General features: G+C 41.1%; 1 protein-coding gene across 3 annotated transcripts in view; it reads left to right on the top strand.

Annotated features, from left to right (window-relative positions):
• Window positions 1-12,691, top strand: part of kdrl (kinase insert domain receptor like) — a 45,073-nt gene that overhangs the window by 4,811 nt on the left and 27,571 nt on the right. For all 3 annotated transcript variants that reach the window (XM_068589239.1, XM_068589230.1, XM_068589220.1), the window contains 8 exons: window positions 5,928-6,018; window positions 7,448-7,662; window positions 9,107-9,234; window positions 10,345-10,510; window positions 10,624-10,760; window positions 10,855-11,026; window positions 11,201-11,327; window positions 11,476-11,645. In XM_068589239.1, coding sequence (XP_068445340.1) covers window positions 7,512-7,662; window positions 9,107-9,234; window positions 10,345-10,510; window positions 10,624-10,760; window positions 10,855-11,026; window positions 11,201-11,327; window positions 11,476-11,645 — 1,051 coding nt within the window. In that variant the 5' untranslated portion in view covers window positions 5,928-6,018; window positions 7,448-7,511. The remainder of the gene's footprint in view (window positions 1-5,927; window positions 6,019-7,447; window positions 7,663-9,106; window positions 9,235-10,344; window positions 10,511-10,623; window positions 10,761-10,854; window positions 11,027-11,200; window positions 11,328-11,475; window positions 11,646-12,691) is intronic.

The following is a 12,691-nucleotide window of genomic DNA, read 5'->3' as shown; positions in this document are numbered from 1 at the left end:
GCTAGAGGTAGTCTCGTCCTGTGGTAATTGGGTGATTATTCATGTCAATAAAATGTGTTGACTAACAGATGGGGAGACTATATTTAATACCAGATTTATTTAATGATGAATTGTGGATTTGTTTGAATCATATTTTTTCCCAGACAGTCAGACATTTCAAATCAGCCTGAAAAACGTCTATCCAGCAATTGTTATCTGTGAGTGAACAGGATGGGAAGGGAGAGCCTGTTTCTTCAGAGAGGACAATCAGCTTCATTGTCTCAGTGTCACTGCACAAAAACAAGATAAATAGATAAACGGTGGATGTTCTTCCACCTTGTGCCAGGTCTAGTGTGCCACTGAGATACACACGAAGCCTTCCTCACCATTCCCAAATAAACAGTCTATCCAAACAAAGGAACCACCCCCCTGTCACAAACACATACGTACATGCTTTTAGCCTATGAAGCTTTGTCTACGATGTTTTTAAGTAGATTTCCTTCACTGTCCACCCAAAAAGCGTGGGAAAGACACAAGGAGGAAGCGGACGTAGGGGCAAGAGGCAGCCTGGAATTGTTTTGGCAAGTAAAGGTCACGGAAATGTGACACGCTACCTGAGCAAAGATTTCTTCCTGGAGCTCCTTGCGCTCATGGTGTCAAACTGCATCCACATGACAATGGCAGGGACGACAGGAGGGTATTGTTCCTGCAGGGAAGCTACTGGCTGGTAGAGCCATTAGTTATTGGTGGTGCATCAACTTCTTTCTATTCATGCTGAGATGTGTAACCCATGTACGTGTAAATAAAGCATAGAGCTGCACAGAAACAATTAATTTATGCTTAACCACAAATATTTTAGATCCATGCCGCACTTTGTGTCATGATAAAGTTATGTATCATTATACTGAGATCCATCCACCCATCCATTATCTGAACCGCTTATCCTCATTAGGGTCACAGGTCGCTGGAGCCGCTCCCAGCTGTCAAGGGGCGAAGGCAGGGTTCACCCTGGACAAGTCGCCAGTTCATCACATATACTGAGATGCAGTTTGATAATCTTCTATTTTTACATTTTCACTGAAGCTAAACTGTGTCTAAAAGATAGTCTAATCTATTTGGTATTTTGTTTATAATTAACATGTAGCTGCTTCTCATTGAAAAGTGAGCACAGGTCAAGTGTGTTGCTTGGTGACCTTTTGACACCAATTTAAATGAAGCATAACGGCTCAGACTGAGAGAGGAAACTTTTTTTGCAGCTCTCTGCAACATGATGCTTGCATTTCAGATTTATTTCAGTCGGCCTGTGTAATGGTCAACGACTTTCAACCCTTGTGCAAATCACTTGTGGTGTATTGCTGATTCAGTGAACTGAGTCTGTGAAGTTCATGGATTGCGTAATATATTCAGGTCGGTAACTCTTGTGTTGTACTAGATCAATCCTCCAAGAAGAGAGTTATACGTGTACATTTACATGGTTTTAGTCAGTGGTGTTTTAGGCTACAGGCCAAATCCTGGAAAAGCAAGTGAAGCAAAGTGATGATTGGAAGAAATAATGATTGAAGGGATGATTGAATTTTATCTTGGAAGCTTCATTGTTATTTTATTGTCCTGAATTCCGTTCACTCATTGTGGTTGTAATTCTTTTCTATTAGTCTACATTACGTTGTATCAGTCAAACATCTGTTTTTATAAGATGAAGACAGCCTTGTTTATTTCTTTAAGTCGTCTTTCTCGCAGTGTGAGTTGATGTGTCAAATTAGTTTGGAAGTTTTTTCTTTCTTTCCTGCTATGACACTTGAGATGGAGTGGAAAATGGGAGAGATGAGAGGTCAACCAAGTTCAGGGGGGGCTCATTGCTCACTGACGGTACATCTTGGTCTGCACTGGCAGCACAAGAAAAACACATCTATACACGCAAACACACTCACACACACACACACACACTCACCTGGATTGAGGGTTTTACCAGCAGATCAGAAAAAGCCATGCCCTTGCACAGGGATTTAATTTAACAAATTGCTTTGTGTAGCTGTTTCTATGTGATTGCAGCGTCTGGTCCAAAGTAGGCAGATCCATTCTGAGCCAGCAATATATTTTCTTTAAATCTTGCGTGAGATTTCAATTTCAAGGAGCTTCTGTCTGCCAACTACTCTTAGTCATATGTTATGGAACAGGAATCCTCTGGTTTTTACCATTTTGCAGTCTCATGCAGGCGATTCCTGTTTGTTGGCACTACTCAACTTTATATAACCTAGAATGGCCACCCATCATGGCCAGATGTTCATTTATTTTGCTTTTTTAAGAGCAGTCTGGGGAATTTTTGCCTCCTAATCTCCAATGGCTAATATACGGCTAATAAAAAAGGCACTCTCCCTAACTGTTGTCTTAACCTTGCAGTTGGCAAAGTGGACGGGAGAGAGAATACTTCAGGACACACAGACCATGTAGCAATGGTAGTTACTACTTATTTTGGCAGGTGGTCTCAAGTCTTGTCAAGGTTTCATCTTTGTTTGGTATTTTTTTGTTTTTCTGGAAAATCTCCACAAAACATCAGAGGCACAAAACACCAACCAGGTCGTTCACAAGTGAAATAATAACTTTAATAATTAAGAGAACTATTTTGTGTGTTTAATTATTAGACCAACAAAAGGCTAAACAGATTGCGTGCTATCCATTTACAGTTCAGGACAGGAAGTTCAACCCAGTGGCTGTCGCAGATTGACAACTTTTTACTACTGTTTCGCTGCTATCACCACGGCCGCATTACAGCTGATAACTCACATAGAGTGACCCTGCACTCTTTTGTGAGGCTGTAATTCACGCTCCACCCTTTCAATGTCTTTTGTTGTCACAAGAGTACAAGGACATCATGCCATATTGTTACTTTTGCCTTGAACACACCAAAAACAGATTGACTCTGAAGATAGTCGTGTTGTTTCATGACGGCGCAGGAAGTCGGGGAGATGAGGTGTACTCTCTACAAAAGAAAAGGGAATCCAGCACATTATTTCCTGCACTTAAAAGCATGCAACATGGGGTTTCCCATCATACGTTTACATGTTGTTATTTTTGTTTTCTTGATCTCTTTACGAAGCACTTTAGTTTAGCGGTAAAAACCGTCTGATCTCCCCGTCACCCATGCATCGTCAATCCCCCTTGCTCATACCGGTGCCCCGTATTTAAACTATCACAATAAAACACACATTACCACAATAAAATACACACCCGTGACTAATGGCTCCTACACACATATTACAATATTTGTTGTATGTTCAACCTACAGTTCTATAAAGTTGTTGTAAAATGAAAAACTGCAAATCAGTCTAGAATTATTATAAATAAACACCAACAAAATATATAATAATAAAACAATTAGGACTGACCCCACTTATAATGCGTGTTCATGCTGAATAATGTATTTTTAGAATACACATCTCTTATAAACACAATATACAAAATGGTGTATCTGCACGATTTCTGATACCGATAAACCAATCAACAATAGATTAGTTTACTAAATGTAATTGACTAAGAATGTCTTTGGTCAAGGACAGGCCTAAATGGTATAGCTACAGGAGCACTTTACTCAGATCATTTTGCCAGAGCTGTGTAAACTTTATTGTCACAATGTCAATTCAATTTTCACAAAACTATCTTTCTAATTGTATATTTTGACATTTGATGAAAGGAAAGCATCTTGGTGAACACTGCTGAACCACTGGCTTACATTTATTGAGTGTTTTTGTCATTGGCTGGCTGTTGTTTGAGACTAAATATTTTAATGACATTGGACTTCAAACATTTCAGAACAGTGTCCTGGAATCCAACAATGTTTGTATTTTGTGTCTTTATTTTCTGTGAAGCTACCACAAATGTTGTACAAACACCGTGTCCTGTGCCACTTCCCCTCGCCAATGCCAAGTCAGGACAAGGACATACAAATGTGATTCTGGTCTCATGTTAGTAAACTTGGCCCTGAGACAATAATCAGTTTGATGTTGTGTGACTCAAGACCCCATCACCATTGAAACAGAACCAGAAGTCACAGCCCTCTCTCTCTCTCTCTCTCTCTCTCTCTCTCTCTCTCTCTCTCTCTCTCTCTCTCTCTCTCTCTCTCTCTCTCTCTCTCTCTCTCTCTCTCTCTCTCTCATTTTGTTTATTCCATGCCTGTCCTCTCCTCAATAGCCTTTAATGAGAACCAGCTTCAGGGCTCTTTGAACCAACACAGTAAGCACAATTTCTGGCATTTTTCAGGCTCTCTGCTGGAGGAATGCGGCACACAGCTGTTACGGAGGGTTAGGGGTGTCTGGACGCTTGCTGAGGTCAGCTTTGGGCAGGCAGTGGGGCAGGTGGGAGTTTTGACAGTGTGGGTGTTGAGAGCCGCAGGATGTTTTTTTTTTTCTTTTTCAGTGGGTTGCTGGAGGCTCCTGCTGATTCATCCATCTGTAGTGTGTTACTGAGGAGAAATGGGGAAAATTGTCCAGTTTTAAGAGATTAGCTTCATGTCGGTGCAATTCAAGGTCAGGAAGAGGTTTTTGTTGGTGTCTTCAAGCAGATGCCAACATTCTTACATTGGTTGCTTTTGTATTACAACATCCGAAATGCAGACATCAAATGACGTATTGTGCTTTTTATATTGCCGATTGTACTTATCAGATCCCAAGGATCAAATTCAGTTTGATTCATTATTTGCAAAGTTCTCATTGCCAGCAAGTTACTCAATTATATGACTCGCTGCCAATTTGCGGATGTGAGGTCAGAAAACACAAACTAGAACATTCACAAGGAAATATGTGTGACCTTTCAGGAGAAATCAACAACAGATAGTTATTAACTTGGGATTTGTAAATTATGGGATTGTTTATAATGCTCAGGAAGCTTGAGTTGTATTAATATAATATGCAGCTGAACAGAGCATGGTATCCCGGCATAAAAGAGCATGAGCCACATCCCTTCCCCACTGCGTAACCTTGGACAATAAAACAATGATGTGCTAATATTCTGTGAGGAAGTCAATATCGAGCGCTACTGCCAACACTGGCATCGTCAGCTCATTCTGAGCCCAGCAGCTGGTCTGAATAATGGACAAATACTAGCAGTGTGTGTGTTACTGTTTGAGTTTTTCTGTATATTTGTGTTTTCCTTTGTAAATGCAGGTGTGTGTATTGTTTTTCAATGTGCGTGGGCATATACCTTAGTATCCATGGTTTGTCAACATGTCAGTAAGCTGTTGTGTAACTCCATTGTCTTTCTTGATTTTAGCTACAAATAATGGATTACCTGAAGAATTATTAAACTTGTTTTCTGACCATAATTAAAAGCTGTTCAGGGAGCTCATTGAAAAGAAGGAAATCACATATGGGACAGCCTCCTGGACAACAGGGAGAATCAGTGTTTCCAGTGTTGATCACTGTTAACCTCTCAACAGTTACAGCAGGCCACCTTTGATGCAAATATCTCGACCTCGGCTTTTCCCCCGTGATAATGTGATACACTAACAGTACTTAGAGTGCAAGGTCGATGGTCAATGAAAAAATGACTTGTTCCTAAAAGAGAGGAAGGGAACACCCATTGAGCGATTCATTTCGAGGAAATGCGTGAAAAGACACTCGACAAGGTCTAACATGCTCCCGGTATCGACCCCTCCCTCCCTCTCTTCCACCTTTCTTCTTTTCTGCTCATCCCAGACCACTAGTCATTTTACAACTTTCCCTCGCAGCACCGGAAACACCCCTAGTGTTCTCACAGCGGTCCATCACTTGCATAAGAGGCAGGAGCATGTCGGCACAAAGTGAACCCACATGCACAGTGCTGAACTGATTCATGGGGATTTCCTCCAAGGTTTTTTGTTGTTTAGCATGAGAGACGAATAACATTAATGCGATGCTGTCAATGAGCAGGTTTGCGAGTTTCTCTCTAATAGTGGTGTATGTGTGTGTGTTCAACAGGATATTTGGAGAAAGACCACTCGCCTAAGATTCTGCCCGCTGACAATCCCCTCATTCAATCTAAGGACGAGTCGTTGAACCTAATATGCAGGTATGCAACACACTATTTGCGTTTAAATGACATTTAAATACATTAAGTACAGTTTAAATTAAATCAGTGTTTAATGTCATATTTAGCTAATATAATGTAATAATCGAAGATTAAACCACCCAACAGTATTTAGGATATTATAATGAGCTCCACCTCAACCAGCTACATCATTAACATGCTCTTTACATGCCAATACATTAGGATGAGAAATTTGATCATATTTTATGTAACGGTAAAACCATTTGCAAAAGTTGCTTTTACGTTTGATGCTTTGAAGTCACTGTGTGGAACTTTGAACTGCTTATGAAATACTGACGGCACAGGACAGCGGTTCGCGGAAACAACACCACTTTTGTAACGGACCGTTAAAATCAACACAAGATGAATATTCCTCGTACTTTTACTTACAGTAACGTAACCACTGCATGTAGACTTTTATGAATATGTAAATGCATGATTGACAAAATGAAGTATCTTGTCAAGGAAATCCTAAACATCAGTGTTTGCAATAATTAAATAAGTGCCCCTTCTTGGTCAGTTATCAGAGGTCAGACGGGAGGAGAGGAGTCAGTGTCTGAACTGTCACTGCAGCCATAAAGTTCAGACTGTTGTCTTATCCAATGACAGAAAGGCCAGGGGGAAAGTAAACGGCACATGCCTGAGCCTCAGGACACATGCTAGCTACAAAGATGCTGGCACAATCCTTGACAGGAACAAGTGTTGGACCACATTTATCAGCCTGTTGCAACTTCCTTTTGGGATGGTGGGACCAAAGTGTGCTGCCTTCACATTTCTTAAGAATTTAGAGAGCCTTGCTTCATTTTGTAGGCCCGCAAGGAATGTTCAAGAACTCATATATATAATGTAATGCTTCCCTATAAGGCCATATGCTAAGGGGCCTGGCCCATACCGCAGCGTCTTGTTTTCTGTCACTGGACGAGAGCTGGAGGTTGCTTGACCCAACATTCTGCAGGCAAAAGCAGTGGAATGCAAGACATGCTTGATGTTCCTCTGGGATCTTTTTTTTGAGAGTTTTAAAATGGATGCCGTGTGGAAAGAATGTGTCAGCCGAGCACATCGTCCAGGAGAAGCATGTTCCCATGTGAAAGTTCAACTAACTGGATGACTTAAGATTAACTCAAAATAAACTACAAATGAACTTAAAGTCAGAAAGTTTCATGGGAGAACAGCCGCTGCCTAAATTAAAAAGGTCATGAGTTGCCAACTATGACACTTTTTCTGTAAATGGATCCGAATTTTTGATCCAATTCTTTGTTTCCAGAGAACAGATCAACTGTAATGCGAAAAATAACATATCTGATGGTACAAATTGCTTTAAATGTTCTTCACAAAGTAGCATGAGTCATCAAACGGTAAGGAATATTCTCTTTGTATCCATCTAATATTGTCCCTCGCTGTCTTTTGTCAGAGGTCATGGGCCGCTGCACTGGACACTTGCTGATCCCAGTCGATTGAACTCAGAAGCCGTGAAGATGGAGCAGTGTGATTCCCGCGGTCACTCTCACTCACACTGCAGCAAACTGACAGTTACGAGCTTAATTGTCAATGACACAGGAAGCTACAGATGTATTTACTCCAAGAATGGTTTAAAACACATCAGCTCGGTCTACGTCTTCGTCACAGGTGAGACCTGCAAGGTGCTCTGACCAATTCAGATTATCTGGGTTTTTCGTCAAATGCAGTAAATGAACCAGTGGGAATAAAATAACATCAGAGAAACCTGTGCAGTCTCTGACAGCTTTATGACACTGACATTTTCCCTTCCAGTGAAGAATCTACATCATTTTGTAGAATGAGAAAAAAAGAATGTAATTTAACTTAAGAAATACAAATAATTCTTATATAAACTAAACCCCAGATGAGAGGACTGTGTTGTTTTTCTTCAATCTAATATTTAAATATTTGTTTTTATGAAAGTAAAGTCAGGTTTTAACAGGGTGATTGTCATCTGCTGACGCCACTGGCAGCCAGACAATGGCTCATAATGGACAGAATAAGACACTAATGAGCAATCTGATATTTACCGCAAGATACGAGAACTGGAAAAAAAAATTGTCAGAAAGAGAAAGAAAAAGAAAAAGGGAAGAAAGTCTCAAAGAAAGAAAGAATGAAGGAAGTACAGAAAAAGACTTTGCATGACTCCAGTTATTCCTGGAAAATGACTTTAATCTACATGCATTCAGATTATAATGCCTCAGCTCTCCTTCTCAGAAAGAGTGAAAGGAGGTGATTTCTTTCCCACTATGGTCTCTTCTTGCGGTGGAAGGGTGAGCGTGATTACACGGGAAGTCCTGGTCATTTCCTGCTCCAGCTACTGTTTTCAGAAGTCTCCACCAAAGTGTCACATGGCACCAGTTACCGTTACAGAATCATTGAAATGAAGATTGGTGTTGGCATAAGGAGCTGATTTTGAGTGTAAAGTCAACCTCAGCCCAATTTAGCTTGATGTGTGGGCTTTTTGACATTTATTATAATATATATAAAGACAGTAAATAAAGATAAAATCATGAAATATCGGTCTAAGCAGGAATGTGAAATAGCTGCAGACAATGGCTAAACTACATGCTGGATGCACTTTGTTCCCTCTTTGTGAATGTGGTTCCCAGGCTGCCTGCTGTGCCTGTGTTTAGTCTAACGCTTTCTTTTCAAAGCCCTTCAGCTGTTTATTACATAATTTTCCATGCTTACTTTTCAAATAATGGTTCCTTTATCACACCACTACTGCTTGACCTCACACCAATTGCAGACTATTTGTGTAGTCATAAATTTCCCACAGAGGCTGTGTGATGCCTGGCTGCCCAGTAGGAACACAGCCCTAGCCTGATTACTCTGTCTGTGGTCTGCTGCCTTATCCGGTTAGAATGAACTGATCCGAGATATGTTCTCTGTGTTGGATGCCCTGACATTACCCTGATTCGATTGCACAGCTAAACGCAGCTCCATAGCATTCAGAACAACAGCTGTAAATGTGCTACAAAACATGGCCCCATCTGCTTAGAAATGCGATTTCTGACTGACCTGTATTTTAGATTTTACCTAATTTGAGGTTGTTTTTTTTGTCTTTCAGATCCAGAGCAACCATTTGTGGAGCCCCATCATCACACGTATAAATTATTGTTCTTCTACAGGCATGAGACCAGCCTGGTGGTTCCCTGCCGGACGTCCTCTCCTGATGCTGTTGTTACACTCACGGGGGTAAAGTCTCTCAGAGACGAAACACTTCACACCTTCTGCTTGTGATTGGGCTGGATATAGTAATACACTATATGTGCTCCATAAACCTGGTTGCACATGGATTTAGAAGTAAATCACTTATTACATCATCTCAGAAAGCCAGATTGCTATTAATACCACAGCAGGGTATCCTTATCGTATCCTTGACGTCTTTGGCACTGCGTGCTTCAGGCATCTTGCTGGTTCTCACACCCTTTGTGTGTTAAATCACTTGAGCCTACAGAAACAGACCAGGGACAGTGGCTTGTCTGAGTGAAGCTCAGGGGCGGCAATGGGAGTCATTCTGTCTGCTTCCTCTAGGAGCAGGAAGGTGTTCCAAGAGTGTTTTTCTCAGAATAGACCCTCAGACTAAATTTAGCCTACCTTCTCTTACAAACATCAGGAAATCCAGTAGAAAAAGAGTACACACTGTGTCCAGTCACAGGAAACAACAGGCAACTTATCATGAGGATCGACATGTTTGATACCAGAATGCAGCTAAAGATGTCAGTGGAGGAAAGGTCCCTCAGTTATGTGGTTTGTTTTGACTTTTTTTTTAAATCTTTCTGTCAAACGTAAGAACCTAGTTGTGGTCACTATAGACAGAATGAAAACCATCTTGACAGAGTTACCTGCCAGCCACAAAGTGTGTGCTTCTTGCCATTGACACAGTGGCTGCTGTGGACTAACTCAGATGGCACAGATAGTGGTTGTGTGACCTTCCTGCTCTATGTAAATCTATGGCACTCCTCCTTTCTGCTCCTTTTCCTTCCTTCCTTCCCTTCCTTTGCCTCCTCTCCCAGCCTAACTTCTGGCCTGAGAACAAACAGCAGCAGACACGTACATCCTGTTTCCGAGTCAACATTGCAGAAATGATTACAGAGGTTACGCTCCACAAAACAATACAAACTAATTAGATCTTCACTTTAACAGATGTCTGTCAGCTGAAGCCAGTAGAGCACGAGTTACATGCAAAATGAAGTTGAGTGTATTACACGTCAGTCTGCCTGGCTCAGTGTTCTTTATCGAACATCACAAATGTCACCAAATATATACGGTACTAACCAATTCTATCTACTCTCTTGATTGCAGCACCAACCTTTCCCAGAGCAGGTCATTAAGGAAATGGTCTGGGACCCGAAGGTTGGATTCAAGATTCCCTATGATCCCGACACTGAGTATAGCACGCTCACCTGTAAAACCATGGTCAACGGTCAAGAGTTCAAGTCGATGTACATCCCTATGAGAATTAGTTTGAGTGAGTTTGTTGTCTTTCTACCCATCTTCCTCATCAAAAAATATATATCTGTGTTAATTTCTCTGTTTCTTAAACATTTTACAGTCTTCTTATACTTCTCACCATTTTTACAGATCCTGTTCTTAATAATGTAAAGATAACCCCAGAGCGTGTCAGACTGTTGGTTGGAGACACCCTCATACTCAACTGTACTGGTGAGACCTCCTACGGTGGAAGAATTAACTTCACATGGGATTTTTCAAAGAAGAAAGTAAGTTCAGGATTTACTTTTGACATAGTCCTGCTGTTGAATGCACCCTCGCAGGTTGGAGCAGTGGAGTTTATAGTTCCTCTTTTATCTTCAGGAAAATCGGCACCATACAGTGAAGACATTAGTCCACCCTGCAACAATTTTTGTGATGAGCAAGGCTTTATTTTTGCCAAACATTACCATGGAGGATAAGGGAGTGTACCGCTGCAACGCTGAGATTGAACCCACAAAAAGCAAGAACATCTTCGCAAGAGTGCTTGTCTTTGGTGAGTATGGTTTGGATGAATTAAAAACCAGATCATGACTTCCAAAGCATAAAAACACAACAAAACTGTCACACAGATTTTATATCTAAATAATTCTCACTGTGGTGATTCTGCAATGATATGACAATAACTTTTTGATAGATTATAATGTCTGTCATTACTCTTTTGTTCCAGAGCATCCATTTCTCAATGTCTCCTTTAGGCATGATCGGCCTAGTAAGGTGACTGTTAAAGAAGGTAGAAATAAGCTTGTGTTTGACCCCAAGGTCAACGCTCTGCCACCACCAGACATGTTAGCATGGTAAGTAATGGGTTACAGTCCCAATAGAAACTGCCGATATGAATTGTATGAACAAGCACCTTTATGAGTCAACTTTCTATTCACTTCTTTTATTGATTCTTACTCTTTATCCATGGTTTAAAAACCTGTTAATGCCTCTATTTTTAAGGTATAAGGATGGGGTTCCTATCCACAAGAATTCCACCTGTTACAAGATGTCTGGTTACAACTTGACCATCATGGATGTGCAGGAGAAGCATGCTGGGGTCTTCACCATACGCCTGGGCAACCAAGTGAAGGGCTTATACAGGAATCTGAGCTACACGTTGGTAGTCAACGGTAAGCTGTTACCATTAAACCGATAATGACTGCTGATCCTAAGGAAATGAAGCAGTGCTTTGGCTGCTCCAGCACCGTAGCTGCTTTCAGTGCAGTTCACTGGACGGCAGGTAGCAACTCTAGTATGAGAGGAATTTGGGGGCTTGTTGATTCCAGGGCTGGATTGACGTAGCAGGGGCAGCTGTTGTTGATTATTGGGGCTCTTTTGGGGGGCTTGGCACAGTGTGTAAATGTCCTGGGCTCTATTCTGCATGCAGATTCCAGCCGCTCCAGACCCCCCTCATCTCCAGCATTTATTTGCATCCTCACCATGTGTATATATACAGTGCAGCTCATATAAACAACATGTTCCATGCAATATGTATACAGCTTGAGGAAAACAAGGACTGAGTATGTAATTGATTGTTTTAACTGAATATAGAGGTTATACATGTTTTAGCATGTTAGGTGGAAACTTGGAAGAAGTCTGTCGTCTCTAGAGAACAGAAACGTGTGCCTCAGCTACTTCAAGCTTGTCATGGGGGCAAAGCTACATTCATTATATTCTTTAAACATGGCAATCCCAATGGTGTGCCAAAAACGGTAAAAAATCAGCCCCCCTTTTGTTTGCATAAACTTTATTTATTTTCCTTAACTTTCCTGCTTCACAATGCTTTGATTTATTGGAATGCAAAACAGACACAACTAAACACAGAGAAAAGAGATTCCTGGTAGTAATTATTGATAATTAATAATATCTCATCAGTAGTTTAGGGCCATCAGAGTGCTCCAGATTATGAATGTGTCCTATGTGATGGAGTGTGTGGTGGGATGCAGGTTTTGTGGTTTGCCTAGCTATGTCAGTGTGTGTCGCCTGACTATTTCAGCTGCTCCACATGGAGAGAATGGCTATGTGATGTGCACTGACACAAGGATCTTTGTCTGTTGTTGATGGTTGATACACTGATGGGCATGAGCCACTGTGGGGTCACTCTTTGACCTACAGCCCAGGGCTATCCAATCATCCTGTCATTCTTCTTCTACACATCGTCAAAAGGACAACCGGT

This window comes from Clinocottus analis, unplaced genomic scaffold (genome assembly GCF_023055335.1).
Source record: "Clinocottus analis isolate CAN_PGR_092001 unplaced genomic scaffold, fCliAna1.0.p SCAF_10, whole genome shotgun sequence".
Lineage (NCBI taxonomy): Eukaryota > Metazoa > Chordata > Actinopteri > Perciformes > Cottidae > Clinocottus > Clinocottus analis.
The sequence above is the reverse complement of the archived record's forward strand: the minus strand, read 5'-3'. Positions and strand labels throughout refer to the sequence as shown.